General features: G+C 47.1%; 2 protein-coding genes across 2 annotated transcripts; one reads left to right on the top strand and one right to left on the bottom strand.

Annotated features, from left to right (window-relative positions):
• Positions 1 to 7,544: 7,544 nt before the first annotated feature.
• LOC120675668 (glucose-1-phosphate adenylyltransferase large subunit 1, chloroplastic/amyloplastic-like) lies at positions 7,545 to 11,854 on the bottom strand. The gene is made up of 15 exons (XM_039956870.1): positions 11,640 to 11,854; positions 10,996 to 11,118; positions 10,587 to 10,757; positions 10,278 to 10,367; positions 10,107 to 10,193; positions 9,968 to 10,023; positions 9,769 to 9,862; positions 9,510 to 9,622; positions 9,369 to 9,441; positions 9,102 to 9,182; positions 8,842 to 8,928; positions 8,657 to 8,761; positions 8,162 to 8,268; positions 8,000 to 8,060; positions 7,545 to 7,910 (listed from the first exon to the last, which is right to left on the bottom strand). The coding sequence occupies exons 1-15, from the start codon at positions 11,844 to 11,846 to the stop codon at positions 7,809 to 7,811; spliced, it is 1,557 nt and encodes a 518-aa protein (XP_039812804.1). The 5' UTR covers positions 11,847 to 11,854; the 3' UTR covers positions 7,545 to 7,808.
• Positions 11,855 to 14,458: 2,604 nt separating this feature from the next.
• Positions 14,459 to 15,310, top strand: LOC120674396 (50S ribosomal protein L31, chloroplastic-like). Its single transcript, XM_039955574.1, has 2 exons — positions 14,459 to 14,660; positions 14,761 to 15,310. The coding sequence occupies exons 1-2, from the start codon at positions 14,571 to 14,573 to the stop codon at positions 15,061 to 15,063; spliced, it is 393 nt and encodes a 130-aa protein (XP_039811508.1). The 5' UTR covers positions 14,459 to 14,570; the 3' UTR covers positions 15,064 to 15,310.
• Positions 15,311 to 26,672: the final 11,362 nt, after the last annotated feature.

Below are 26,672 nucleotides of genomic sequence, written 5' to 3'. Positions count from 1 at the left end.
ACCGTCGGATGAGTCCTTGTATCTCTTTCCAGTTTTGCCCCTACGAGCCTCCTAGTGTTTAATTGAGTCTAGGGGTAGAGTAGTCTTTTTGGGTGAGAGTTGTTGGGGTTAAAAACCCCCTCACCCCCTTTCTCTCTCTCCCTCTCTCTTTTCCTGGCGATCAGAGCGGCACGCCTCCTCCCTTCTGGCGCCCCTCTCTTCCTTCCTCTCTTCCTCCCTTTCTCTTCTCTAGGGTAGGATTCAAGGTATGGATTTTTTAGACTTTGTACTGAGATTGAATGGGAAAGGAGGCCCTTACCTCCTAGTGCCCTCTGGGGTTTTGATTTCATTTCGATCTCATACGTCTCGTGCTTTCCTTGTGTTGGATTTTTGATTCCCGGTTGTGTGTCCATGGTGCACAAGATTGTTGTGATTCTTTGAGCTCCTTGAAGTGATTCTAATCCCTCTTGCCTAGTGCAGAATCTCTAGGAATCACGAGCCCTTTAGGATCGGAGTTCTTGTGCTTTTCGCGTTTCTAGGGAAAACCCCGTTTTTGCTCCAATTCTCGTCGATTCCTCTTAATTAGTGAGGACTTTCGTTGAGATCTTTTGGGGATGTGTTCTTGAAGTCATCATCTTCATCTCCCCAAAATTTGAGCTCCTTTGGACGAGTTTTGATCGCTTAATCTTCAAGTTTTCCAAAGAACACGGTCTGAAAAACCTCTCTGAACTCTGTTTTTCTTAGCACCGGTTGAACCGACGCTTTGAAGGTTTATGCGTCGGATCAACCGGTGAGTAGGTTTCTCTGAGATTAGGGTTTTCTGGTGTTCTTCAGTTGCACCGGTGCTTTAGCTACCACGAGCATCGGTTCAACCGGTGTCACTGCTGGGGTTACAGTTTTTGTGCGTTTAACCGGCGTATAGATTTCTCTAGACGTCGGTTTAACCGGTGATCAGTTGGATTCGTTTTGCTGCTCCTCTGGACAATTGCACCGGCGCTTTGGAGTCGAATTCGTCGGTTCAACCGGTGCTCTTTAATCCAGTTTGAGCTCTCTCTGGACAACTGCACCGGCGATTAAATTTGATTTTGTTGGATCATCCGGTGTTTGTCGTCGGTTGAACCGACGCAGTTCAAACAGTTGCGTCGGATCAACCGGTGCTTGTTTCTCTCTGCTGCCGGCTCTGCTCATCGGTTGAACCGACGCTGTTCAATTCTGTGCGTTGGATCAACCGGTGAGTTATACCGTGCTGTTTCTCGCGCTGTTCTTTTGCGTTTGCTTCCGTGCTTCTTCTCGCTTGGTCTTAGGGGTGTTTTGTGTTAGTATAGCTCGTCTGTAGCTACTCTACACTTCACCTAAGACTCGAGGTTTGGGTGCGAACTTGGGATCATAGGCCGAGCTTTCGATTGCGAAATTTTTTTGATCGGCTCCCGTTCACCCCCCTCTGGTCGCCTTTTCGGTCCCTCAAAAACCGAAGAGACATGTGGGCTCTGATGCGCACACTATGTGGTGCATGGTCAGGGCCATGGATGATGATTGGGGACTTTAATGAAGCCATGTGGCAGTATGAACACTTTTCTGAAAATCCTTGACCTAAACGTCAAATGATGGACTTTTGTGAGGTGGAAAACACTGACTGGACTTCTCTGTTTCCTGGGGCTGGCGCAGCTCACCTCACATCCTCGAGGTCAGATCACAAAGCTCTTTTGTTATCTCTGCAGCCAGATGATCGGGCACCTCGAACACAAACTTTTCTATTTGAGATCATGTGGGAAAGAGAGGAGTTGGGTAGGATTGTTGAGCAGGCATGGAATAAACAAAATCCGGGCAGCGACCTAGGTGCGCTGGCATCAGCCCTGCAATATGTAACCAAAGAGCTCAAAGCCTGGAGTAAGGAGAAGTTTGGCAATGTCACTAAGGAACTAGAGCAGCTGAAGCAAGAACTAGAATCGTTAGAGCAGGAAGGACCTATCTCCTATCGAGAAGCCATTCTTAAAGCCAAAGGTGATCTGGATGAATTGCTATTCAGAGAAGAGATGATGTAGCTTCAAAGGTCTCGGATTACATCGCTAAAAGAAGGAGATAAAAACACGAAATACTTTCAGTGTCAAGCACGATGGAGAGCCAGGAAGAACCATATCAAGTGACTCAAGAGGGATGATGGTAGCTGGTGCCTCGACCAGCTGGAGATGCAAGGTATGACAATGGATTCTTTTCAGCAATTATTTACTACAGATAATGTTGTTAACCCGCAGGATATAATTGACCTTATTGAGCCATCCATCACGGCTCAAACCGATGCTGATCTACGCAAGGAGTTTAGTGATGAAGAAATTGGAGATGCCTTGTTCCAGATAGGACCACTCAAAGCTCCCCCCCTAGATGACCTACCTGGGAGATTTTTTTCAGAAAAATTGGGCTCTTTTGAGAGAGGGTGTTACTCCTGTTGTCAAGGAATTCTTCTCAACAAGAATCATGTCCGAAGGTGTAAATGACACATGCATAGTTTTGATCTCAAAGATACCGCATCCTGAGCACCTAAAAGACTTTCGGCCAATTAGTATTTGTAATGTCATTTACAAAGTTGTTTCTAAATGTATTGTCAACAGACTAAGGTCCCTTTTGTTGGATCTTATTGCCCCAAATCAGAGTGCGTTCATCCCGGGCCGTATGATAGCTGACAATGCTCTAATTGCCTTTGAATGTTTACATGCTATCAAATCTAATGCAAATGAAAGGAGCATGTTTTGTGCATATAAGCTGGATCTTTCCAAGGCGTATGATAGAGTTGAATGGTGTTTTCTCCGCAGCGTATTGTTGAAACTGGGCTTTCAAAGTTCATGGGTGGATCTAGTTATGACTTGTGTCACCTTGGTCTACTATACTGTTCGTTTCAATGGTGCCATGTCGGTGCCTTTTACACGAACTTGTGGTCTACGACAAGGTGATCCACTTCCGCCAAACCTCTTCCTTTTTGTTGCTAATGGTTTGTCTACTCTGATAAATAGGAAATTAGTTACTGGAGCCATGAAGGGGCTTACAATCTGCAGAAACGCCCCAGGTGTTTCACATCTTCTTTTTGCAGAAGACACGCTGCTATTCTTCAGAGCTACAACAGACCAAACAGAGGAAGTTAAGGAGGTCCTGGTGACCTATGGGAAGTGCACTGGGCAGCAGATCAATCCAGCAAAATGCTCCATCATGTTCAGTGATAAGTGTCCATCGGCCATGCAGGATCAAGTCAAAGCCATACTACAGGTAGAAAGGATTGTGTTTGATGCCAAATACTTGGGGCTTCCAACACCAAATGGCAGAATGAAAGGGGATCGATTCCAGCATCTCAAGGAGAGTCTAAAGGGCTACTCTGAAAAGACCTTATCCAGTGCAGCAAAAGAAATCCTAATAAAATCAGTAGCCCAAGCCCTGCTGACTTACATTATGAGCGTGTTTAAACTTCCTCTCGGGTTATGTGATGATCTTATTGCCATAATCCGATCCTTTTAGTGGTGTGTGGAGAATGGGGAAGAGGAAAATGGCTTGGCTGGCATGGGAGCAAATGATTTTGAATAAAGGTTGTGGAGGGCTTGGTTTTAAGGACCTACGACTGTTCAATTAGGCTATGTTGGCACGCCAAACTTGGTGCCTCCTTCAGTTTCCCGACAGCTTGTGCGCGAGGTTGTTGAAAGCCAAGTATCTAATAGACACTGCCTTTTGCTCTAATGCATCATCAACTTGGCAGGCAGTCATGCATGGGCTGGAGTTGCTAAAGCGAGGTATAATATGACGAGTGGGAAATGGCATGCAGATAAGAATCTGGCGCGATCCATGGATAGCGAGGGAACAATCGCTAAGAGTAAAAACTCGGCAGGGACAGTGTTGTTTACGCTGGGTGTCTAAGTTGCTGGACATCGTTGGTAGGGGATGGGACTTTGACAAGCTTATTCACACCTTCAATCTGCCTAATGTGGAAGAAATTGCCAAAATCAAAATCCCCTCCAGGTTGCCAGAGGACTTCATCGCTTGGCATCCAGAAAAGAGTGGAATGTTTATTGTGCGCAGTGCATACAATCTGGCCCTTAAAATAAAGATTGGATAGGATGTTCAGGCTTCAAGCTCAGCACCGGATGGTGAGAGGGCTATGGCAGAGAGTCTGGAGTGGTCATGTGCCTCCCAAAGTGAATGTGTTTGCATGGAAGTTGGCCAAGGATATTTTCCCAACATGGTGAGCTAAATTCACCAGGCGTCTGGAGTCGTTTGATCTCTGTCCAATATGTGATCGAGAACCTGAGACAAGCTTTCATGCCACCATGTCATGCCTACTAGCTAGGGAGCTCCTCATGGCTATGCGCGAACATTGGCAGTTGCCGGATGAAAAACAGTTTGAATTTACAGGGCCGGACTGGCTACTCCTCCTATTGGCACAATGTTTAGACAGTGAACGTGATCTCACAAAGCTGCTGCTGTGGAAAACTTGATCATTGCTCAACAACATCACACATCAGGAGGGACCAAATAGCATCCCGGAGGCTGTACATGCTCTGTGCTCCATGCAGGCCACACTTGCCATGATCCTGGAGAGGATGGGCCTAGCAGGAAAGGAAAGGCGCCCTGTGTACCAACTGGCAAGAAGCAACAACACAGTCTCTAACTGAAGAATAGGAACAAAAATCTAAGCGGGAGCCTCCTCCCGAGGGGTGGGTCAAAATCAACGTTGATGGCTCCTTTGTTTAGCAAAATGGAGAAGCAGGTGTGGGCGTGATCGCTAGCGATAGCAAGGGCCAGCTTATTCTCACGGCTTGGCGAGCGTTATTCAAGTGTCGGGACGCCGATGAAGCTGAAGCCTGGGCATGCCTTGAGGGACTCCGGCTGGCCGCACAATGGATTAAGCAACCTGTCATTGTTGAATCTGACTGTGCTAGAATGGTTCATGCCATGAAGGAGAAGGAGGACCGATCTGCAGTTAGCTTCATCCTGCTCGAGGCAAGACATCAAGCACGGATGTTGTCGCAATGGAAAGTTGCCAAGGTTAAAAGAGAGTGTAATCTAGTTGCTAATGATTTAGCCAATCTAGCTAGAAGGAATACCCATACTGCGGTGTGGTTAGGCCGGGCGCCTGCGTGCGTCGAGGACACATTGCGAAAGATTGTAACCCTTGTGACTAGTTAATAAAGCTCGCTTTTACCAAAAAAAATGGTTATCCTTTTGTAGTGACAGTATGCGGAGGGAAAACGATTGTGCACAATCGTTTAATAGCACCTACATCATCACTGTTTGGATGGTGAAAAGCATATGCAAGCAATCTTGGATTCTTGGAAAGGGCTTTCTAGTTATATTTGTTCATAATTGTTAGACTTTGACTAGTTGATGTTAATTTATTAATAAAATTTTCATACACATTTGCTCTTTTCAATTAGTACAATTAGTGAAATAGCTAAACCACAGACTATTCGCTCTGCGTTTTGATAAATCTTATGGGCAATAATCTGTGAGAAAAGGTACAACTAATTTGTGTGCTTGCAGTTCACGTGGTCTCTTTAAGTGGCATCAACATGGCACAGCATGAACCACACTCGACACATTACATGACATGCAAGACACAAAATTTCTTGACTAGCTTTTTGATGTGTCCCGTGATTTAAAAGACTTGGATAAGTCTCCAAACTATAAAGGATCAGAAAAGAAGGTGCCAAGGACTTTAGGCCTTAAAGGAGATACGCATTAGTGCTCTATCAATCTCGTTTCACCAAATTCTTAGATATACGGTGGCTTAATTACCACTCACAAATTGATCTACTTCTCAGTTGCTAAGCAATTCTTTTTATATTTTGAAAGTTCTATTGAATTATATGGTGTTAACAGTAGTTTTTTTTGTCATGAGAGTACCATCTTGATTCTTCTTTTGTGTAATTTATTTACTACCTTATATGATTCTAACATCAAATAAGATATTTTCTTTCATTTATTTTGTTTTTGAATAAGTCTGTTAGCCTAACCTAAAAAGTTGGCTAGGTTTGCCATGCCTATGCTTCTAGAGGCATTGCATATTTGTAGACGGTAGTCTAAAAAATTGAAATCCTTGACTCTAATCAATGTTCAACAAGGTGTTGTTCCGCCATCACCTAAGCGTGCTTATGCACTAGGCAGCGAGGTACCGACTCGCATAGAGGGGTAGGTGGTACCCTAGGCGACGCCAGCTTGTCGGCGGCGAAATGAGGATCGACATGCCATCCATGTGATTGTCGTGCAGATCCACCAAGGTAGGGATGCGTGGGGGAGGCGGGGCTATCAAGCATCGGCGAGGAAGGACAAGATATTGAGTGGAAAGCGGCAGTGACAGAGATGAGAGGAGGCGACAATATGTGACGAGAAGGAGGCGATGATGACATACACCAGCAACATTGGGCGGAGAAGGGACATCGAGTGGCGGGGGTAGGGTTGTGGTTTGGCAGAGGAGGGGTTAGGGCGGCGACACATTGGTCCTCTGGGCCACGGGATGAGGGTGACACTGATGGGATTTTTTTGCAAGCTAATGGATAAGGTGGGGGAAGGGTGTTGGCCTTTCCGACTTGGACTTGAGCTGCTTTGATAAGCCTTTCTACCCAATGCTTGGCCCAGATCCTTGGCCTTTTCGATGTATACGTACATGTTAAGCATCACCTAGGAAATACCTAGAAAACACCTAGAGCACGCCTAGGCTCTAGGCTGAGGGTCACCACCTAGATAGCACCTAGCGCCTTTTGTAACCTTGACTTTAATAGTGCTCCACATGACTACATATTCTCACTTACAAATAACCCATATCTTTTGTGAACATTAAGAGTTAAAGTCAATCTTTCATTTCATTCCAATCTTAACAATACATATTATCAATGTGCTTTACAGTAAGCACAAGCTAATTTAACATTCCAAGCAAAAAAAAAGATCAGAAATAACCCATATCTTTCGTCAACATTAAGAATTAAATTCAATTTCATTCCAGTCTTAACAATACCTATTATCAATGTTGATTTACAGTAAGCACAAGTTAATTTAACATTCCAAGAAAAAAAGATTAGAATATGTTCCTACATTATATAAGGGTTTACAATACGTACGAGCGGCTAAGCATGTGCCGAACAAACTGCAAAAGAACACTCGACGAGGGGGCCAAACATGGCAGTAGTCTTTGCAGGCAGGGGCGGAGCTAGAAATCAAGGATGACCCGAGCTGCACCAATGGAGATTGAGTTGTTTTGACCTACTTGAAGATACATAGGTTCATTTTCACTACATACTACATGGAGGTGAATGGAGTTTTGTGGGCTGAACCTGGGCTGTAGCACGCCCAACTCGGGTCCTAGATCCACCCCTGTTTGCAAGGGACACAGGCGTAAGTGTTGGTGTCTGACTCAAGTTGGAGTATCTGATGCTGCAGATTTTTTAGGACATACCAAATGCCACTTGAAATTCAATATTTGTGCCAAAACCCAACATAGGTGCAGGCTATCTTACTTGGCAAAAAAAAGTTAGGACATGGGTCTTTGAGTAACACTTATAAGCAGGTGTAAATTAGCAGAACCAGTAAAATTGTAGTAATATGATGATAGATAATAGAATTCCAAACTAGGTAGTAATAGAAATATAAAGATTCATACAAGGTTTGTTGCAACTTCCTATGCAGCTTATTACAGTATATACTAGCAGTATCGAGGGTCTAAGGAACATCATGCCACACTTTGCATCTTGTGCATGGACAATTGAGGACTTCCTTGCAACCAGCACTTTCCACACCATAGTTACACAATCCATCAATATAATAGCACGGCAAGCTCTTGCTTTGTAGGTGTACACCATCTATATGACCCACCCATCCTTAATGGTTGCATTCTTCAAGATCACCACAATTCCAGACCTTATGTAGTACCCCTCTTCCGGGTGATCAGCCTCTTGGATACCCTGTCATAAAAAGTGGAAGCCATGGTCACAACACCTTGGATAGATGAGCACACAAGTTTTTTTGCAGCAACGCTAGTGACCTCGCTCACCTTATTGTTAGCAATCACCACATTCTTTCCGATCCTCGCATTCATGTCGATGATGCAATTCCTGGAAATCAACAAAGCAAGATACCAATCAGAAGCTTTCTGAGTGTGGTATTTTGGAACTACTAGCAGCCATATAAATGTAGTATTGTTCCAAATCCTCACCTTATCTTTGTGTTCTCTCCTATACCAATTGGGACCTTCCCAGCTAACAGTATCTTTGAAATTTCTTCTTCAGTTTCATAAATATCCGCACCCATCATCATGGTATCCTATATTTATTAGAAAGCACAACAACAAATAAATTGACAATAATTTTCAAAATTAACTCTAAACTGATCAAGTTCAGATCTAGCTTGAGCAAAATTTTGTATTAATGAAAATATGGGATTGGTTGGCGTATAATAATCACCAGAATTGAGGTGTTCACATCCTAAATAAATTGAATATGATATTAGTTGTAGAAGCTGAAGAAATCAAAAGATTCAACAATATTTTGATGAACTTGTCCCGGGTCACAAATCCTATCTTCGATTTTGTGAGTCCTCATGTTGATATGGCATATTGAAATATAGATGCAACAATTCTACTAACTCAAATCAAAGTATTGATGAAGAAGACTATATAAAACATGAGCATACATCTTGATAGAGCATATACCATGAGTTCACATCTGGAGCTAATGCGTGAGCAAACTCCAATAATAGAGTGTTTGATGTTGCATTCACTTAACAAGCAGCCATCTGAGATAAATGCATCTTTGATCTGCAGAGGAGAAAAATCCAAACTTCAAATATGTGTATGTCCTACTCTGAGGTAATAATTGTGTTCCACAGAATATGTACCTTGCACTTGTCTAGTTGTGTCGGAGGCAAGTTCCGGGGTGCAGTGAAGAAAGGTGTTTTAGGATCATAGAATTCAAACTTGGAAGGCTGAAATAAAATACATGAGCTAAATTTGTGTTCATATTCTAATCACCAAATATTAGATGATAACTTAAGTAAAGAATATAATGAAATTAACATGTTACAAGCCTCTAACACATGTTCCATGCACCAAATTCCATTCAATGTATACAATGCACAATACATATATGAAAGAATACCTGCTCAGTTAGGGCCAAATTTGCATCAAAGAATGATTTGATTGTTCCAACATCCTCCCAATAGCCCGTGAAAATATATGCCTAACACAATTAGTTCAATATACCATAAGTATGCACGATATATGTAGCTGAGAATCCATAAATTGTGGATTGATATTTACACAACAATTCTACTAAGTAATATTAGTTAAACTGGCGGTGACTAGAAACAAAACAACCCTTCCACCTGAGACTTCACCATACACGTAGTGCAATAGATCAAAGTACCTGCACATTATGCTCTAGCACAGCTCTTGGGAGGATTTCAGATCCAAAGTCATGCAACTGAGAATATTTTGACCTAAGAATTGACACTGTTAGAAGGAAAACTAGGGTGTGAACAAGAATATATCACAAGAAAGTGATTACTTCAAAAGGTTTAAAAGTGTATATCTTTTGAAGACATAAACACCCATCGATGCTATGTAGGGATATTTCTGTGTATCACCTATAGCATAGCTAAGGAAGTTGGTATCAACTCTCTGCAACAACAATACCATTAATGTTAGATTCTGCATCAAAATGTATAATCATTTCTGAATAAGTAGAGTTGGACCATAGAAAAAACTTAAAGAACTACTCATCAAAGAAAGAAAGGAAACAAAAGAGTACTCAATGAATTGCTCACCATAGATTCCAAATCATCACCCTTTGGTTTCTCAAAAAATTGAAGTACACGCCCAGTATAATCAAACTTCACTAGTCCATAGTTAGAAGCTCGGCTTCCCAAAGAAAAGAAAAAAAGAAAACAAATTAGATCACGCTCATGTTGTGTTGGATGACTAGATGGCATAATCATAAATTATGAGGATTAACAGTTGATTTACCTCTCATCAATAGGAGCACATGATATAGTGATGTCAGCATTGTCGTCAACATGTTTCTAAATATAATACATGCCAAAAATAATTAGTTAATCCAAAACCAGGACATACAAGAAACTTAAGGAACAAGAGCACAATGTACCTGTACAAGTTCCATGTAGTTCATCCAATAAATCTGATCGCCACTCAAGATTACAATGTGCTCGATATCTTTGTGATTGTAATAATCCTAAATAAGTACATATGAACTCAATATTCCAAACAATCGAATGGCAGAGAATGACCATCCAGAAAAAGAGAAACTATTAACTACCTCAAGTACCCAGATAAATTTTCTAATAGCATCTGCTGTGCCCTGGAACCATCCAGCAGGCTCTTCAGGCATTTGCGAAGCTGCTAATACCTGCTTGTCAGAACAATCAGCTTAACAATTGATAGTATAGGAATAACTTTCCCATTCTAGAGAATATCAAGGCAAAGTTATGACATGAATAGTTGACAATATGTCATAAAGTAGTCTATGTTTTTAACCATGGATCTACAGTAGAATCTTACAATATCTTCATTATTCCCTCTATTGAAGTTATTCCCACTTACACATATTAGAAATGAGATAAATTACCTGTACAGATCCATCAGTGAAGGTGATCCCACCTCCAAGGTATGTACGATGAATATGGCGGTTAAGAGAAGCAGAGTTGAATTGGGTCATCACGAATATCTTATTTATGCCGCTATTGAAGCAGTTGCTCATAGGGATATCAATAAGCCTGTGACATCCTCCAAGAGGGACCTAAGTAATGCAACAAGAACAAAAATAAGGAGACCAATTTACGTATGAGATAAAGTTGAATGTAACTTTCACGTATATTTATTGTATTATGTATGTTAATTTGATGATTTAATAGTATATCTTGAAATTGAGATTAATCCACTAAATATCATGTAAGACTACCATTAAATTTGAAGACTAATGTTGTATAATGCTATAACATAGTAATCAATGGTTGATGTTCAATTTTATCTCTTACAGCAGGTGTAGCCCTTGAGCTTGTCAAAGGAAAGAGTTGAGCTCCAGTGCCTCCACCCAAAATTACAGCAGACACACGGTTTGCATCAGCATAACTTTTTCTGGAGGAATGTGTTTGAAAATGCTGCAAACATGAGCTGAGAGTTATATTACATAAATCAATCCAAAATGAGTGCATATAATACATTTGCATATCCCATTAAATAACAATCCAGGAAAGAATATGTTCTTAGAGTTGTAGTTTTATTTTTAATGAGAATTACAAACCATCATTAGATATCATAATTAAGATTTGTGATAGCCACTTAGCGTCTCTAAGGTTTATCCCCATAAGTTATTCAAGTAGTAACCACGAATTCCCTTCCAAAATGCTGTGAAGCTACAGTTTCTCCAGGATCTCAAATAATTATGATGAGCCTATTGAAACTAAATGGAAGGATCTTACCAACATCCATGAATGCGAAATCATAGATCAAACTGACAGATTGGCAAATATAGACTATAATCAATTCAACAAAATTATAGTAAATTTCCCTAAAAAAATAAACTATAGCAAATTTCACTCAAACGGGCAGTATAGTAAATTTCCTGAAAAAAGTTATAGTAAACCACCATGTATGAGTAACAAGTGAGTTAGATGCTTACAAGAGTTTCAGGACAAGCATCAGAGGTAAGAACACATTGTGTGGTTCTAGCCACTCCACCATTGAAGCACCTATTCCTCAAAGCTTTCTCCTGATTGATGACCCCAATATTTAATCTTTCCATTGACCTCTCACTCCCACCACCCTCACTGGATCGTCTCACCAGGTGAGGACTTGTGTTCCCATCCAATGCTAGTGTAAACTGCATATCTGCTCAAACACCTAGACACACCAACAACTCATGAGTAGGTAATTCTTTCAAAGCAAAGGAACATTTATGATGAACTAAAGTTTAAAAAAAACTTCTGCCCATATATACATATATATGTTTGCACTACAATATGACACCTAATGATCAAAACGATATTTACTACTTCCTAAAAAACAAAGTCATAAAGAATGCTCCTCAAGCAAAGTAATCAAAACATAACACTGCGTGCCCATTGACAAAATTGTATGCCACTACCATGATTCCAAATCAAAATTGGAAGGTTTAATGCAGCTAGGCATATACCATGCACTCTATTATTGGCAAGAATGGGCAATCCAAATTATCATAAAACAAACATTCAAATCTTATATGCTTTTGCAGAGTATATGGATGATAGAATATAGCATCTCACCATCTTTCCACTAACAGTTCCAAAATATGCATTAAACTACCAAATAAAGACATCAAGGAACTATAAACTTACAATAGGACTCGAAGAAGGCCGTGAGATGAAAATCACACTTGCCTCCCCTCAAGTGTTCTTGTGGCACCAATTGTTGCTTGTTTTGTTGTTGTCGATGTGCTTATAAAGAGTGGCAGGAGGGCAGACAGGCGGAAATGAATTGCGTGAAGGAATTAACAACCTGAAAAAGGCTTGATGCCTTTTGCGTTACGTACTTACATCCACGAACAGAAGAGTTAACAATTCTTGCAAGTATTATGAAAAAGTTGGAATCCTTTGGCATCGTGTCCATGTATAGAAACAAAATGGGGTTCACATTTCTTGCAATACCTCCTACAGACTCACGCAACTGACCATCATTAGTTTTCCAATTTTGTCCTTTATCTTCAGTATAAACACAACATAACTTATTACTTTTTGCAAAATATGTTCATTGGCTTCTACTTTCTTTTTAAAATTTCACATTTAGTGAAGATGCATAGGTAAATTGTCTATGATATCCGTTAGTGCAGGACTATTTACAGATAATAGATAAACTATAGAGTGTGAAGATGATCTACTGGATGCATTTAAAGATTTGTCAATTGGTATGCCTTATGTTTATAACTGTTAATAATTTTGGTGAGCAGAAAGGGCAAGAAAATAAATAGACACATGGACAAGTGATGGTGGGTGGTGATGCCATCATAAGGCAGACAAATATATGTTGAAGCTGTTTCTGAGCAAATAACTTTAGCGTGTGGCTTTTCCCTCTACAGACATTCATAGATGATACTTCCAAAATGCTCAATTGTGGTTTGCATCTTTCTGTAACCCGTTCATAGTTTTAGATTCCTTTCATCTAGAACAACAAAGCAAACTAATTTGCGTGCAAACAACAAATTGAGGGTGCTTGAGTTGGAAGCAACTGTTAGGAACAATTCCTACGGTACGCATGAAACCTTTTATAAAACTTTTTTGAGCTGGCAAGAATGCTGATAAGCTAGCTTTCACAAACGTTCACGCGAGATAAATAATAGTGCTCGATATTGCTTTTAGGAAGAAAAAAATGCCAAAATGCCTTTGTGGACATGTGAGGCATAGCTCCCCCTCTTCTTCTCACTTTTCTAGACTTACCTTCCCTCCCCCAGGAAAGAAATCTTACCTTCCTTCCCCTAGAAAAGATATATAACATACTCCCTCCAAGTGCAAACGTATGTTGTTTTACCCTTGTTAACTCCCCCCTAAATGTAAGACAGTTTAGAACTTCTATGCACCATTCTTAGTAAATGCTACCATTCTCACAAATAAATAAATAGTCTTTCTCAATGCAATAAATAAAGAGCAACATGTTCATCTAATCTCCTTTCTTAATCCTTGGGCACAATTCTGAAACAATTTACATTACAACCAAAGGGAGTTTTGTTTAAGTTAAAAACAAAAAAAATGTACACAACAAACTTCAGAACTTGAACTCATGATCTCAACCCTACCACCAGATTGTACCATAAACCAGAGGCGAAGGTTTGTCACGTACAAAAAGGTTCATGGACCATAGTGGCTAAGATTTGTGTAGTTCTTTAACCATACCCAGTGTTGCCAAATTGAAGTACCACAGTTGGCCTACCCATTTTGGAACCATTTGCTGTCACAAAAACTTTTTAGTTAATGACAAAAGATTTTGCCACTCATAATATTTTAATGGCAAAACAATCGACACACATACTATAGAGTATTTATGACAATGCTCTGGGCAATGAGCAGAACGAGGATTTTGAATGCTATTGTTGGGTTGCTGGCGGACCGTACCCTGTATATTTAAAGGAATGTGGTAATGAAAATTTAAAGAAATATGAAATGAAATTTCCTGTACAGAGAATTTGATAATAATATACAGAAAAGAAGTTTGTTTTTACCTTTAAAAAAGAAGCAAATGGATGGCTCCAACTTTTGAGCAAAACATTTCGAGAGCAAACGCCTCGCCAGTTGCCACACTCGCCCTGTCTCAGCAGGATTGCAGGAAAGAGTCTGATAATTAAAAACAAAAAGAAAATAAATTAGAAGGAGACTCGAAAAAAAATACATGGAAATTTCCATGGGCCGTTGCATTTCCCACGTAGCCCATAGCAAACCACAAAAATGGCAGAAAGAATAATCTGGAGCCCAACCAAGCGCAGACAGAGGATAACATCAGCCAAGTGATAAGAGGAAGGCAGAACAGAGACGGCAGTCGAAGCGACCGTCCGTCCGGAGCTGCGCGCGAGGCAAGGCCATCCGCCATGACGCTCTCCCTCTCCACCGCCTTCCTCCCCACCCCCGTCGCCGCGAGGGCCACGGCCCGCACCCTCCGCTCCGTCGTCCCGTCACAGGTACGCGCGCGCGCGACCCTTCCCCTTTCGCGATCCCCGCACGAATAGCCATCGGCGGCGCCACTGATTCGGAGACCGGAACCTGGGCGGGGCGGTGCAGGGGATGCGCTGCTCGATGCGCAAGAAGGGGCTGCACCCGCAGATCTACGAGGACGCGAAGGTGTACTGCAACGGCGAGCTGGTGCTGGTGACGGGGGGCACCAAGCCGGAGTACACGGTGGACGTGTGGTCCGGGAACCACCCCTACTACGTCGGCGACACCTCGGCGCTGGTGGTGATGGACAGCCAGATCGAGAAGTTCCGCAAGAAGTGGGGCCACATCAAGGAGTACTGGCCCGAGGACCAGTGGAGGGAGATGCACCCCGACGGCGACCCGGAGTTCGAGCCCGAGGGGGACAACTGATCGACGGCGGCTCCTCATTCATCATCGTCTTCCTCCTCCTCTTCTTCCCGCCCTCGCCCGGTGCGTGGTCACGGCTCCTGTTTACCATGCTCTCTTGGTTGGAATTTGAGACTTGGCCCGTTCGCAATGCTCTCCAGGTGTTCGATTAATGTTCGCAATGTAATCGTACCAGTATGTGACGGTGTCTTGCTTGTGCAGTGCACTCTAATCTTAGTATTCATATATGATCCTGCCGATTGCCATGAGATCTGAGCAGCATTGTTACTTTCAGACGTAGTCCAGGAGACATCGGACAAGCAAATGTTCCTGAACTTGAGGAAACAGATACAGTAGTATCTCTTACTTATGCTAGTGTTTGGGCAAGCCTGCCAGTCTACCTAGACCGCATACTACGCTTTTTTTTATCAAACCTAGCTTTGCAATGTTTTTCATTTCAGCCTTCTACTTCTCTTCACCAAGTTTCATCCGTAAGCTTGAATTTGCCTGCTAAGCACGGGCGGGCCACATTCTGCCCTATTACACTCGGCCCACATAACCATGTCGAAGAAGCAGAGGAAATGGACTCGAGCCCACACTAGTTCCTTCCAACGAAGTTCTTGTAGCACAAGAACACGGCCCAACTGTACGTCCGGCCCTTAAGCCCAGAAGACAATTGACCTCCCGCTCGTAGCGTTGGACACTGGCACACTGTCCCCTGGAGAAAACAAGTATACGTGTCTTCACTCTTCAGCCACAGGGAGCGCCGCCCTCCTAAGGCTATCTCCGTACATTCCCCCCTATCCAACTCCCCCAAACATACTATTTACTATATTTTACTATCTCCCTCCAAAATATTCCTCCCCCCTATAACTCCTTCTCTCCAATCATTCCTCCCATATCTATTCCCTCTATATACTATCACTCATTAACTAACTATTTATTTATTGTTTTTTAATTTAAAAAAATCATACAGTATTTGTACTGTCATAATATACATTATCATCATGTTACGGGACTCAAACGATATTAATATCATGAAGAAACGATGTGATTAGAATATAGGGGGAGTTGAAACTCACCATATATATGGGGGAGTTTCAACTCCCCCTGTCGGTACCCCAGGACTGGGGTACCCCCTCTTGCTGTGTCTAGTCAAGGATCTTGTAGTTATCCTTAACTACATCCAAACAGCCGGACCCCTGCGGTCCGGAGTCCTGTTCTCCCAGCAACGGCCCGGACCGTTCCACAGTTGGGAAAGGTCCGGAGACACCACGTGTCCCGGAAGAGGCAGGAACTCATGCGCGAGCAGCCGGGGCTCCGGACCTCCCAAGGAGACCGGACCCCCGCAGGGTCCCGGACCCCTCGTGGGGTCCCGGACCCCTGTATAGTAACCGGACCCCTCACTAAGGGAAGAAATCGGCACCCCGCGTCGGGGTGGTCTGGAGACGCCACGTGTCTGCAAGATATGGCCGTTTGGGTTTCCATACTAACGTTCACCCACCATTGCATTCATTGCGGTAGGTGGACGTCTGCATTGATATGGCAGAAGCTGAGGCGTTTCATTGACCAGGGGACACTATTGATCGCGTATTACCAAGGCAGTGGAGCCGCTGGCGCCGCCCATATCGCATCTGTCAGCCTGCCGTAACAGATGGATACGACGGCTCGGCTTCGCCCATTATGACGCTACATAATAGCCTCAGCAGGCCACGCCGCAAGCTACGCTACTCCAACGGGCGCCTCGCTGACGGGACAAGAGAAGACCCCCCTGAGTCAGAGGAGCAGCAGTACGCATATCGGAGGAAAGATTCGCTACCACTGTAGCCACAGTCACGTTGGGCCCACCTGTCGGGGCATCAACGTCCTATGTATCCGCTCCCCCTTGATCTATAAAAGGAGGGGGCGCCGCTAGAAGACCTCAGGCTGGGAAAGAGCCAAGGCCAGCAGAGGATAGGTTCATACACACCACCAAGAACAATACATCTCCCAGTGGACGTAGGGTATTACGCTCCGGCGGCCCGAACCACTCTAAATCGTGTGTTCCTGAGTCCTTGTCTCAGCGTAGATTCAGCCCCATCGCCTAGTACTTCCCCGAGTACTCCCTCATTGGGAATAGGCGGGTGCGTTCCGCCACCCGGCTGTGGGTACCCCTAGAACCCCCACAACATTTTGGCGCCGTCCGTGGGGACCGTCAGGCGCAGGTTGGATCTTCGGGCTTCTGGGCCGTGTTCATCCTCTGCAACGACGAGCGAGAAGATGAAGGAAGGCCGGGCCACACTCACTCCACGTGCCATGGCACCGGGGCACCAACGCCCACGGTGTGGCGGCGCACGGCAGCGGCGTCTGTTGTGCGTCGCCACAGCAACACCTCAGAGCCGGCGTGGCAGCACACAGTAGGGGCGCCGCTGGGCGCTGCTACCCTATGTCGACTCAAGGTTTTCTCTCAAGCAACGGCCACACCTCCTCTGCCGTGGCATGGCGTCGGCTCAAGGCTTTCTCTCAACATGGAGCCTGGGGCCGACAGCCATCCCGGAGGAAGTTGACCGTGTCGTCCTGCCGTCTCCAGCACCGGAGATCCACCTCAGCGTTGCTCGGTGCTGCTGCAGACAGGACCCCGCCACCTCGCGCGGGGGCCCCTGGCGCTAGCACCAAGGACAAGCCGGCGAACGACCGCACTTCTCCACGCGTCGCACCGGTCCATCTGCTGCGCAAGGGTGTCTGGTCTCCATCGGCAACGGCGACGGCAAGAGGAGGGGGCCTCTTCCATTCAAAGCCTAAGAATTTGTCTCATGCCATGTAAGCATGTGACAGCTCTTAGGCAAGGAGGGGTCCCCCGAGCTCCCGAGGTGATGCTGCATGATGCGGTTCAGGCGCATCCAGGGCGCCTTCGCCTCCGACGACTATGAAGAATCCGGGAGTACTCGCACCACTTCCAACCGGAGAAGAACACGCTGTATAGCATGCAGCCGTAGGTTACTCCTAAGAAAAGACTAAGAGAATTCCTCCTTTGTAATAACATGGCGCCTACGTGTGTGTCCAGAGCGGTCAAGGTCCGACCTTGTAAACCCGACCTCTGGCCCTATCACACAAACAGGCAAAAAACGGTCCGGAGCGGTGGAGGTCCGACCTCGTAATCCCGACCTCTGATGTATACCGTGACAACCACAATAATAAAGGAGATTTTCTTTCTCAGTTTTACCTAGGCTCCGCCCTGATTTACATTTATTCGCCTTGGTTTAACTATTATTTCCTCTTGAACGGAGTTTTCCTTGTTGCTAACAATTCAAGTTAAGCTGCTAGCTTATGGTCAGGTGAAGACACCCCTTCTAGCTGAAAGGCAGTCCGGACCCTTAAGGACCTGCTCTGGAGAAGTGGTACTTGTATCCTGGGGGAGAGAAGCTCCGCGTAGCTTAGCCTGGTAATGTACCCTAAGTTTACGTACTTCGCTACCCTGTTACAAGTACTCTAGTATCCAGGACTGCTGTACTTAGAGGTCCCGGGCTCCCTTCTAGTATAAGGCTTGGTTTCTTTACACCTTACTATGAGGTCTGGTAGCATGCTCCATCAGATTGTCAGCAACGGTCGCTCCAAGTCCACTCTGGTGGCCCGCTCCGGCGGAGACCGCTCGCCACGGTCGCTCCAAGTCCACTCCGGTGGCCCGCTCCGGCGGAGACCGCTCGCCACGGTCGCTCCAAGTCCACTCCGGTGGCCCGCTCCGGCGGAGACCGCTCGCCACGGTCGACAAAAGCCGGGTCCGGGAAGTGGTGGTTGCTCCCGGAGCGATCCGAAGTCTGTGTAGCCGCTTAGCTTGGTTCCGTACCCTAAGCCTACACCTTCGTCGCCCTATGGAGAGCACTCTAGTACCTAAATCTGGCAACAGGTGTACCGGCCTCAGGGGTCCGGGACTCCCGCTCTCTACACGAGCACATCAACGCGATCAAGTTGCGTAGAAACACATCCTGATAGTGGCCCCACCCGCGGGTTCGTACCTCTCCCGAGGTGGGCCCGGGGGCCACTGTCGGTACCCCAGGACTGGGGTACCCCCTCTTGCTGTGTCTAGGCAAGGATCTTGTAGTTATCCTTAACTACATCCAAACAGCCGGACCCCTGCGGTCCGGAGTCCTGTTCTCCCAGCAACGGCCCGGACCGTTCCACAGTTGGGAAAGGTCCGGAGACACCACGTGTCCCGGAAGAGGCAGGAACTCATGCGCGAGCAGCCGGGGCTCCGGACCTCCCAAGGAGACCGGACCCCCGCAGGGTCCCGGACCCCTCGTGGGGTCCCGGACCCCCTGTATAGTAACCGGACCCCTCACTAAGGGAAGAAATCGGCACCCCGCGTCGGGGTGGTCTGGAGACGCCACGTGTCTGCAAGATATGGCCGTTTGGGTTTCCATACTAACGTTCACCCACCATTGCATTCATTGCGGTAGGTGGACGTCTGCATTGATATGGTAGAAGCTGAGGCGTTTCATTGATCAGGGGACACTATTGATCGCGTATTACCAAGGCAGTGGAGCCGCTGGCGCCGCCCATATCGCATCTGCCAGCCTGCCGTAACAGATGGATACGACGGCTCGGCTTCGCCCATTATGACGCTACATAATAGCCTCAGCAGGCCACGCCGCAAGCTACGCTACTCCAACGGGCGCCTCGCTGACGGGACAAGAGAAGACCCCCCTGAGTCAGAGGAGCAGCAGTACGCATATCGGAGGAAAGATTCGCTACCACTGTAGCCACAGTCACGTTGGGCCCACCTGTCGGGGCATCAACGTCCTATGTATCCGCTCTCCCTTGATCTATAAAAGGAGGGGGCGCCGCTAGAAGACCTCAGGCTGGGAAAGAGCCAAGGCCAGCAGAGGATAGGTTCATACACACCACCAAGAACAATACATCTCCCAGTGGACGTAGGGTATTACGCTCCGGCGGCCCGAACCACTCTAAATCGTGTGTTCCTGAGTCCTTGTCTCAGCGTAGATTCAGCCCCATCGCCTAGTACTTCCCCGAGTACTCCCTCACTGGGAATAGGCGGGTGCGTTCCGCCACCCGGCTGTGGGTACCCCTAGAACCCCCACAACACCCCCCATATATATAGGGAGAGTTTTGGGGAACCGTTGGAGAAAATTTCTCCCCAAAACTCCCCTTACATAGGATGGGGGCGGTTTACAGGGCTCTGTTGGAGCAAGGCTAAAGTCCTACTAGGAGGACTCCATCCAGCTGTTCTTCAGCACGAGGCCCCAATGGTGTGTTTAGTTCGCGAATTTTTTTGAATTCGGCTGCTGTAGCATTTTCATTTTTATTTGATAATTAGTGTCTAATTATAGACTAATTAGGCTCAAAAAATTTATCTCATCATTTACAGCGAAACTGTGCAATTAGTTATCCTTTTAAACTACACTTAATGCTTCATGCATGTCTAAAAATTCGATGAGACGCTTGAAATTTTTTGGACAGGGCCTAAGACCCTGTTTGGATCTTTACCTGTAAATCCCGTAAACACAAAAAAAACGTCACATCGAATATTGAGACACATGTATGGAGTACTAAATGAAGTCTATTTATAAAACTTTTTGCATGGATGGACTGTAAATCGCGAGACGAATCTAATGAGCCTACTTAATCTATAATTTGCAACATTGATGCTACAGTAATCATCCGCTAATTATGAATCAATCATAGATTAATTAGCATCATTAGATTCGTCTCGCGATTTACAACCCATCTATGCAAAAAAAATTGTAAATAAATTTCATTTAGTACTTTAAATTAGCAAGATTCCAACACAAAATTTTTACATGTAAAAAACTAAACACGGACGTGGGCAGCTCTAGGTTGCCCGAATTATTGGAGCACCCCCAGCTGGCCAGGCCTGCTGTGCGGTGGCCGGTGCGGCCGTGCCCGACCGCCAGCCGTGGCCCACGCAGTGGCCTGCGTCTCCGTGCGCGGAAGAACATTGGCGACGGCGGACAGCGTAGTGGTGGGGAGTCACGAAGGAGATTGGGCGTCACTTGAGGCTCCTGTTACAACTTCGAAGTAGGATCGCCCAGCAGATTGGTGAAGCCCTGAGTGATTGATGGTTCCGAATATGTTCTTCTCCTGTCTGGCGACAAGTTTTGGAGTTTAAATGATGACATATCGAACCATCCAACGAGGCGCCTGTGGATGGAGCGTTTGTTTTCTAAGCAGAAGGTCGTAGGTTCGACCCCTACCTGGCGCGGTAACTTTTTGTCACTTTCAATTTCCATCGTTTACAACTCCTCCCCTCCTCCTGCTGTCTGTTACTTTCGTCTTTCAAAAAAAAATCCACATCTCATCTCATTTAGCTGTCTGTTACCTACGAAAGATGTGTTTTCTTACTAGAAGCGCAGATCACAGGATGTCACTTTCAATTTCCATCGTTTACAACTCCTCCCCTCCTCCTGCTGTCTGTTACTTTCGTCTTTAAAAAAACAAATCCACATCTCATCTCATTTAGCTGTCTGTTACCTACGAAAGATGTGTTTCCTTACTAGAAGCGCAGATCACAGGACCTACTGAGGAAAACATGGTAAAGTCTAACAGGAGTTCCTACATGCTCTTAGTTGTGACGAATTGTTGTTTTTATCCTCCGCAGTTAAACTAGTCAGGCAATTGTTTTGTTTTCCTCCATGGTTAAACTAGTCAGACCGTACCGGCACAAGCTGTGCTTTTCTTTGGAGATAAAAGGTCAGGCGATGTTTCTCCTACGTACAGGCCTACAGTCCTCTTCTACGATCGTACAACTGGAAGGAGGGGGCAAAAAAAAAGAATAGTCTGGCTGTCGGACTTTGACCATCCCTGTGTCATACAAAAACGCATATCACTGTAGTAGAGGCACAAAGCATCGCGTCCATCCCGTGATGAAAAGCCTAACGAGGACGAGGACCCCAACCCATCGCTCTGACCATCCAAAGTCCTGTGATCTCGATCAAAGTTTCCGGACCAGAGTTCTGTGACCTGTTGTACTGGTAGCACAATATAGAGGACCGCACGACGACAAGGTGCGCCCTGATTTGGTGGCCTCGAGCACCGTCCTCGCTCTCGCTCCTAAACATCAGCGCCGAAGCAAGCAACCGCCCTTCCGTTCCTTGGCCCGGCTCGCGCGCCTGCGCCGCATCGATCCCTACGCGACCGTACTACCCCGCTACCGCCCAACGCAGCGATTATCGGCGGGGACGCCGCGGGCGGTCGCTTCCACGCCACCTGAAGCGGTTTCCGTTTCGCCCGCTTCGTCGGCTCGTGCTCGTCCGCCGTCTCTCGCCCAGCCCCGCGCCCGCTCTTACCGTCTGTTTGGTTGGAGAGCGGGACGAGCTAGGTCGGAGCGGACCCGTCCCCGCGGTTGTTTGGATGGAAGAGCAGAGGATTGGATTGGCTCCAAAAGAAAATATTCCCTCTAGATGCGAGTTCACCCCGTCCTCCGAAAACTGGTGGACGGAGCGAACCCGCTCCCCTCCGTGCCTCTTCCGTCTGCTCTGTCAGCACTCGCCGCCGCCGCCTCCTGCCGCGCCGGCGGCGGCGGGACGAGGCGAGTGGAGAGACAGGAGATGGAGAGAGAGGAGACTGACATGTGGGGCCCACTAACGGAGTTAGTGTTGTCATCCATCCCGTATTCCCAATTCCCTCAACCAAACATGTGATGGGTTGACTCCGTCCCCAAAATCAAAGCTGCAACCAAACAATGGATGAGTTGGCTCAATTCTCAAAACGAGAGTTGGAGCCAACCCAACCCTTAGCCAACACATCCATTGTTTGGTTGCAGATCTGATTTTGGGGATGGAGTCAACCCATCACATGTTTGGTTGAGAGAATTGGAATACGGGTTGGATGGCAACACTAACTCCGTTAGTGGGCCCCACATGTCAGACTCAACACTAACTTCATCTCCTCTCTCTCCACTCGCCTCGTCCCGCCGCCGGCGCGCCCCGTCCCGCCGCCGGCGGCCACCTCGGGCCCCCGGCAGTGCCTCCTCACCCCGTCGCCCGGACCTCGCCACCGCCGCCGGATCCGCGCCCGAGCTCGCCGCCGCCGCTGGATCCGCTCACGGCCGAGCTCGGGGCCGCCGGATCCACACGCGGCACCGGCCCGTCCCTCCGCCCCTCCACCGCCGCGGGCGAGCTCCGCCGCCACGGACGCACTCCGCCGCGGGCGACGAGGACGGGCGGCGCGGGTCGGAGGCGATTCGGCGGCGGGCGGCACGGCAGGAGGCGGCGGGCGGCGGGTGCTGATGGAGCGGACAGAAGAGGCACGGACGGGAGTGGGTTCGCTCCGTCCGCCATTTTCTGAGGGACGGGGTGAACCCGCATCTGGAGGAAATATTCCCCTCTAGAGCCAACCCAACCCTCTACTCTTCCATCCAAACAACCGCGGGGACGGGTCCGCTCCGATCTGTCTCGTCCCGCTCTTCAACCAAACATACGTAAAAAGTCAGGACGCTCTCGGAGAGTAAAGCCTCGCGCCCACGTTGCTGTCACTGTCGCATCAGGGGGAGCGCGAGGCTCTCCTTGCCTTTCCTCCTTGTCTCCGAGCCGCGGACCCGACGCCGGGGGCTACTTCGAATTACCCAAGCCGCGGACGGCCTCGGCCTCCGCCGCCGCCGCTGGGCCCGGCCGCTGCGCCTGCGTCTGCGTGGTGCACCCGCGCCGGATTATCTATGGCTGCACGCCGCAGTCTTCTCGTGACCTCAGAGTGTGCCTGCGCCCTGCGCTGCGCACACCTATGGCCTATCAATCACGTCAAGACTTGAGGGGTGGCGAGTGAATCCATCTAGGGTACCCTTGCCCCTCGTGCAATGTACAGAGGGAGCGCGGCCCCCCCGGTCCGGCGATGGATCGGTTCGAATCGGCGCGCAGATCTCCACGCGACCAAGATTCACAAACGTGCAGGAGCAGAGGGGCAGGGCGCTGCTGCCTCTGCCTGGCTCGCTGCCACTGGCCAGGCCGGCGAGCAGAGCCAGTCCATCACAGGCCTGCCGACCCATGGAAGCGGCACCTGAGAATCCGTGCTCCTTGCATACGACCGTCTCGTCCCCCTGCGCCCGCGGCCGTGCGAGCCCCGGCCGGCCGGCGGGGCCTCCTGGCCTCCCTCTCTCAAGACCCGCCCGCTACGCTGGGGGCACCGCACAGGAGCAGCAGAGTAGTTTGCATGCCCCGCTCCACGTGATCTCTGATGCGGGAGGCCGTGACTGCGACTGCGACCACACCCCCGACTCCACCAAACCTCGTGAGGAAGGGAGGCCGGGAGGGAGGGGCCAGCCGGCCAGGCCCACAGGCGGCGCGCGGTGTTCGAGTCTCCGGACGCGACGCGCGGTGCCGTTCTAGTAGCCCTACGGAGGGAGGAAGCGGTCAGTGGTGGGTGGGGTTCGGTTCGGTTCGGTTCGGTTCAGGAGGTGCTCGTGCAGGTGTCGATGGTGGTGGTGCTCCTCCCTCCCTACTCTGCCGAGTGCCGAACTGCCCATGCTCCCCAAGCAGCTGGCTGGCTGCATGTGGTCGCGAGGGAGCTTTTCGCTTGCTTTCCTTGGGCTCCTCACCTGAAAAGAAACATTTCGGCATGATGATCCGTCCTTGCTAGTTCCGGATAAAGGCCGGAGGCTACTAGTACTAATGCTTCTTCTTCTTTTTTTAAAAAAAATGAGTCTACTAGCAACCACAAGCTTCATGTGGCTAAATTCAATCATTGTGGTGCCTGGTTGCGACTTGTGAGTGAGCGAACCAACCGATAGAGTGATGATGGATACTACCGTGTTAAAGAGCAGGGGGGTTCATTGGCCTAAGTGTACATTGTAGCCAGTATATATTATCAGTTCTACATCCCAGTGCGAGAGCTTGCCTGGTGATTTGGTAGGTAGTAGACTGCAAATTAAAAGTGGCGATGCGCAAATGGAATGGACCAAAAGCGGAAAAGATGCCAAGGATTTATTCGGGAACCGCTTATAACCACCCATCACGGTATCAAAAAAACTTGATCTGCGGGGGTAAGACCGCCACCCCCACGGCATTGTTTAAGAGGTAGAATGACTTTCTCACAGCAGGTCAAGAAAACCCCCGAACCCCTGCCCTCACCCGTACACGGGGGCCCGTCGCCTTGTGAGTTAGGCCGGGCTCCACAGTGCTTTGGACATGAGGCATGCGATGAAGTTTTTTTAACCGGAGGTGGAAATTCGCCCCTTCCGAGGATCGAACCCACGACCTCCGGAGTGCCGCCGGACTGCCGGAACCAATTAGCCCGACATCCTTTGGCACCCATCACGGTATCACACGAACAGTGTACTGTGAGAAAATGAGAGCACGCTCCCAATGCAATCTCGTGGATGGTTGCTGGTCTCGTAGGATCAGAGCATGATTGAGGTCGTTTTCGGTTGGTCCACTCGGATCTCCAAAGCAAAACATTCTCAAAAGCTGCGTTGTCGACGGTTAAACTCGATGCTAGAGTATTTTTTTTATTTTGCCTGAAATTACTCCCAACGGGATGAAGCACACCGTCGTTGGACTCTGCTGGTTGATGATTTTTCTCCGCAAGGAGGAAGTATTGATTTACCCCGGTGAAATTGCGTAAGACCCCGGCCCCTTGTCTCTTACATTGGGCAAAATCCATCATGTGATGCTACGAAACATTGTCTCTGGCTTTTGCATAATTACTCTAAATGTTGTGCGGAGCATCAAAATTTGTCTCGGTTGCTGTCCGGTGAGGAACTGAGGATAACTAGTAGAAAGGCCCGACTGCTTTAAATACATGCATCATTATTTTATCCCACTATCATGCCATTTCTAGAGGTTGTGACGACGGGTTCAGTATTGAGTATTTCTTTAGTTATCACTAAACGTTGTGTGGGTTCTCTTAGATATATACAAAAGAAGTACATTGCAGCCCGATGTGATATCCAATACTGACGTGCAATAGGCATATGCTATGGTACATGTCTATACCTGTTGACACTCAAAATTGGCATAACTTGAAGTAGGCAAGATAAAGGCCAAAATAGCCAATTCAATATTAACTCTTATTATTTTGCAAATTTGGCATATATGACCATTGTGCAGGATATGAAGATCGTTTTGGGATATTCTGGATATGATTTTCATCAATGAGACAAAGATGGTCACAAAAGGCATCAAGATGAGGTCAAATCATGGGTTTTAATGCACCAAGACGAAGCCCTCGTCGAGAAGATCGAAACGGACATATCGATCGCCTAATTCAGAGTCCGGGTGTAGGAGTTATGGCACCAGAAAGTTCGCCTATCTGGGCAAAACCGGTCTGACCGGATTTGGGGACCGGTCTGACCGGTTTTGGCTGCTGTGCAGCACGAGGAGTCCGGTCTGACCGGATTTAGGGACCGGTCTGACTGGTTTTTAGTAGATTAGTCCGAATTCGAGTTGTAATTTGATTCTAGGTCGGTTTGTAACATATTTTTGACCTTCCACGGGTATAGACCTTCCCACCCTATAAATATAAGGGTTAGTTGGATCCATGCCACTACAACTTCTTGAAGTTGGATTTCATGTTGAAATCCATGCCATTGAGTGGCATGATTTTGAACGTGAAACCCAAATTCATGGAGTTGTGGTGGCATGAATCGAATTTTCCCTAAATATAAAGGGCTATGGCCGATTGAGACA

Source organism: Panicum virgatum, chromosome 5N (genome assembly GCF_016808335.1).
Source record: "Panicum virgatum strain AP13 chromosome 5N, P.virgatum_v5, whole genome shotgun sequence".
Lineage (NCBI taxonomy): Eukaryota > Viridiplantae > Streptophyta > Magnoliopsida > Poales > Poaceae > Panicum > Panicum virgatum.
This window is presented reverse-complemented; position numbering and strand designations above follow the sequence as displayed.

Excerpts from the sequence above, each read along its gene's own strand:
- LOC120675668 (XM_039956870.1), bottom strand. The coding sequence starts at position 11,846 with ATGCAGTTTACACTAGCATTGGATGGGAACACAAGTCCTCACCTGGTG. Across the intron at positions 9,863-9,967 it reads TGTGCTCCTATTGATGAGAG|CCGAGCTTCTAACTATGGAC; the intron begins GTAAATCAACTG and ends TTCTTTGGGAAG. Across the intron at positions 8,269-8,656 it reads GCTCCAGATGTGAACTCATG|GATACCATGATGATGGGTGC; the intron begins GTATATGCTCTA and ends TAATAAATATAG.
- LOC120674396 (XM_039955574.1), top strand. The coding sequence starts at position 14,571 with ATGACGCTCTCCCTCTCCACCGCCTTCCTCCCCACCCCCGTCGCCGCG. Across the intron at positions 14,661-14,760 it reads GCTCCGTCGTCCCGTCACAG|GGGATGCGCTGCTCGATGCG; the intron begins GTACGCGCGCGC and ends GGGGCGGTGCAG.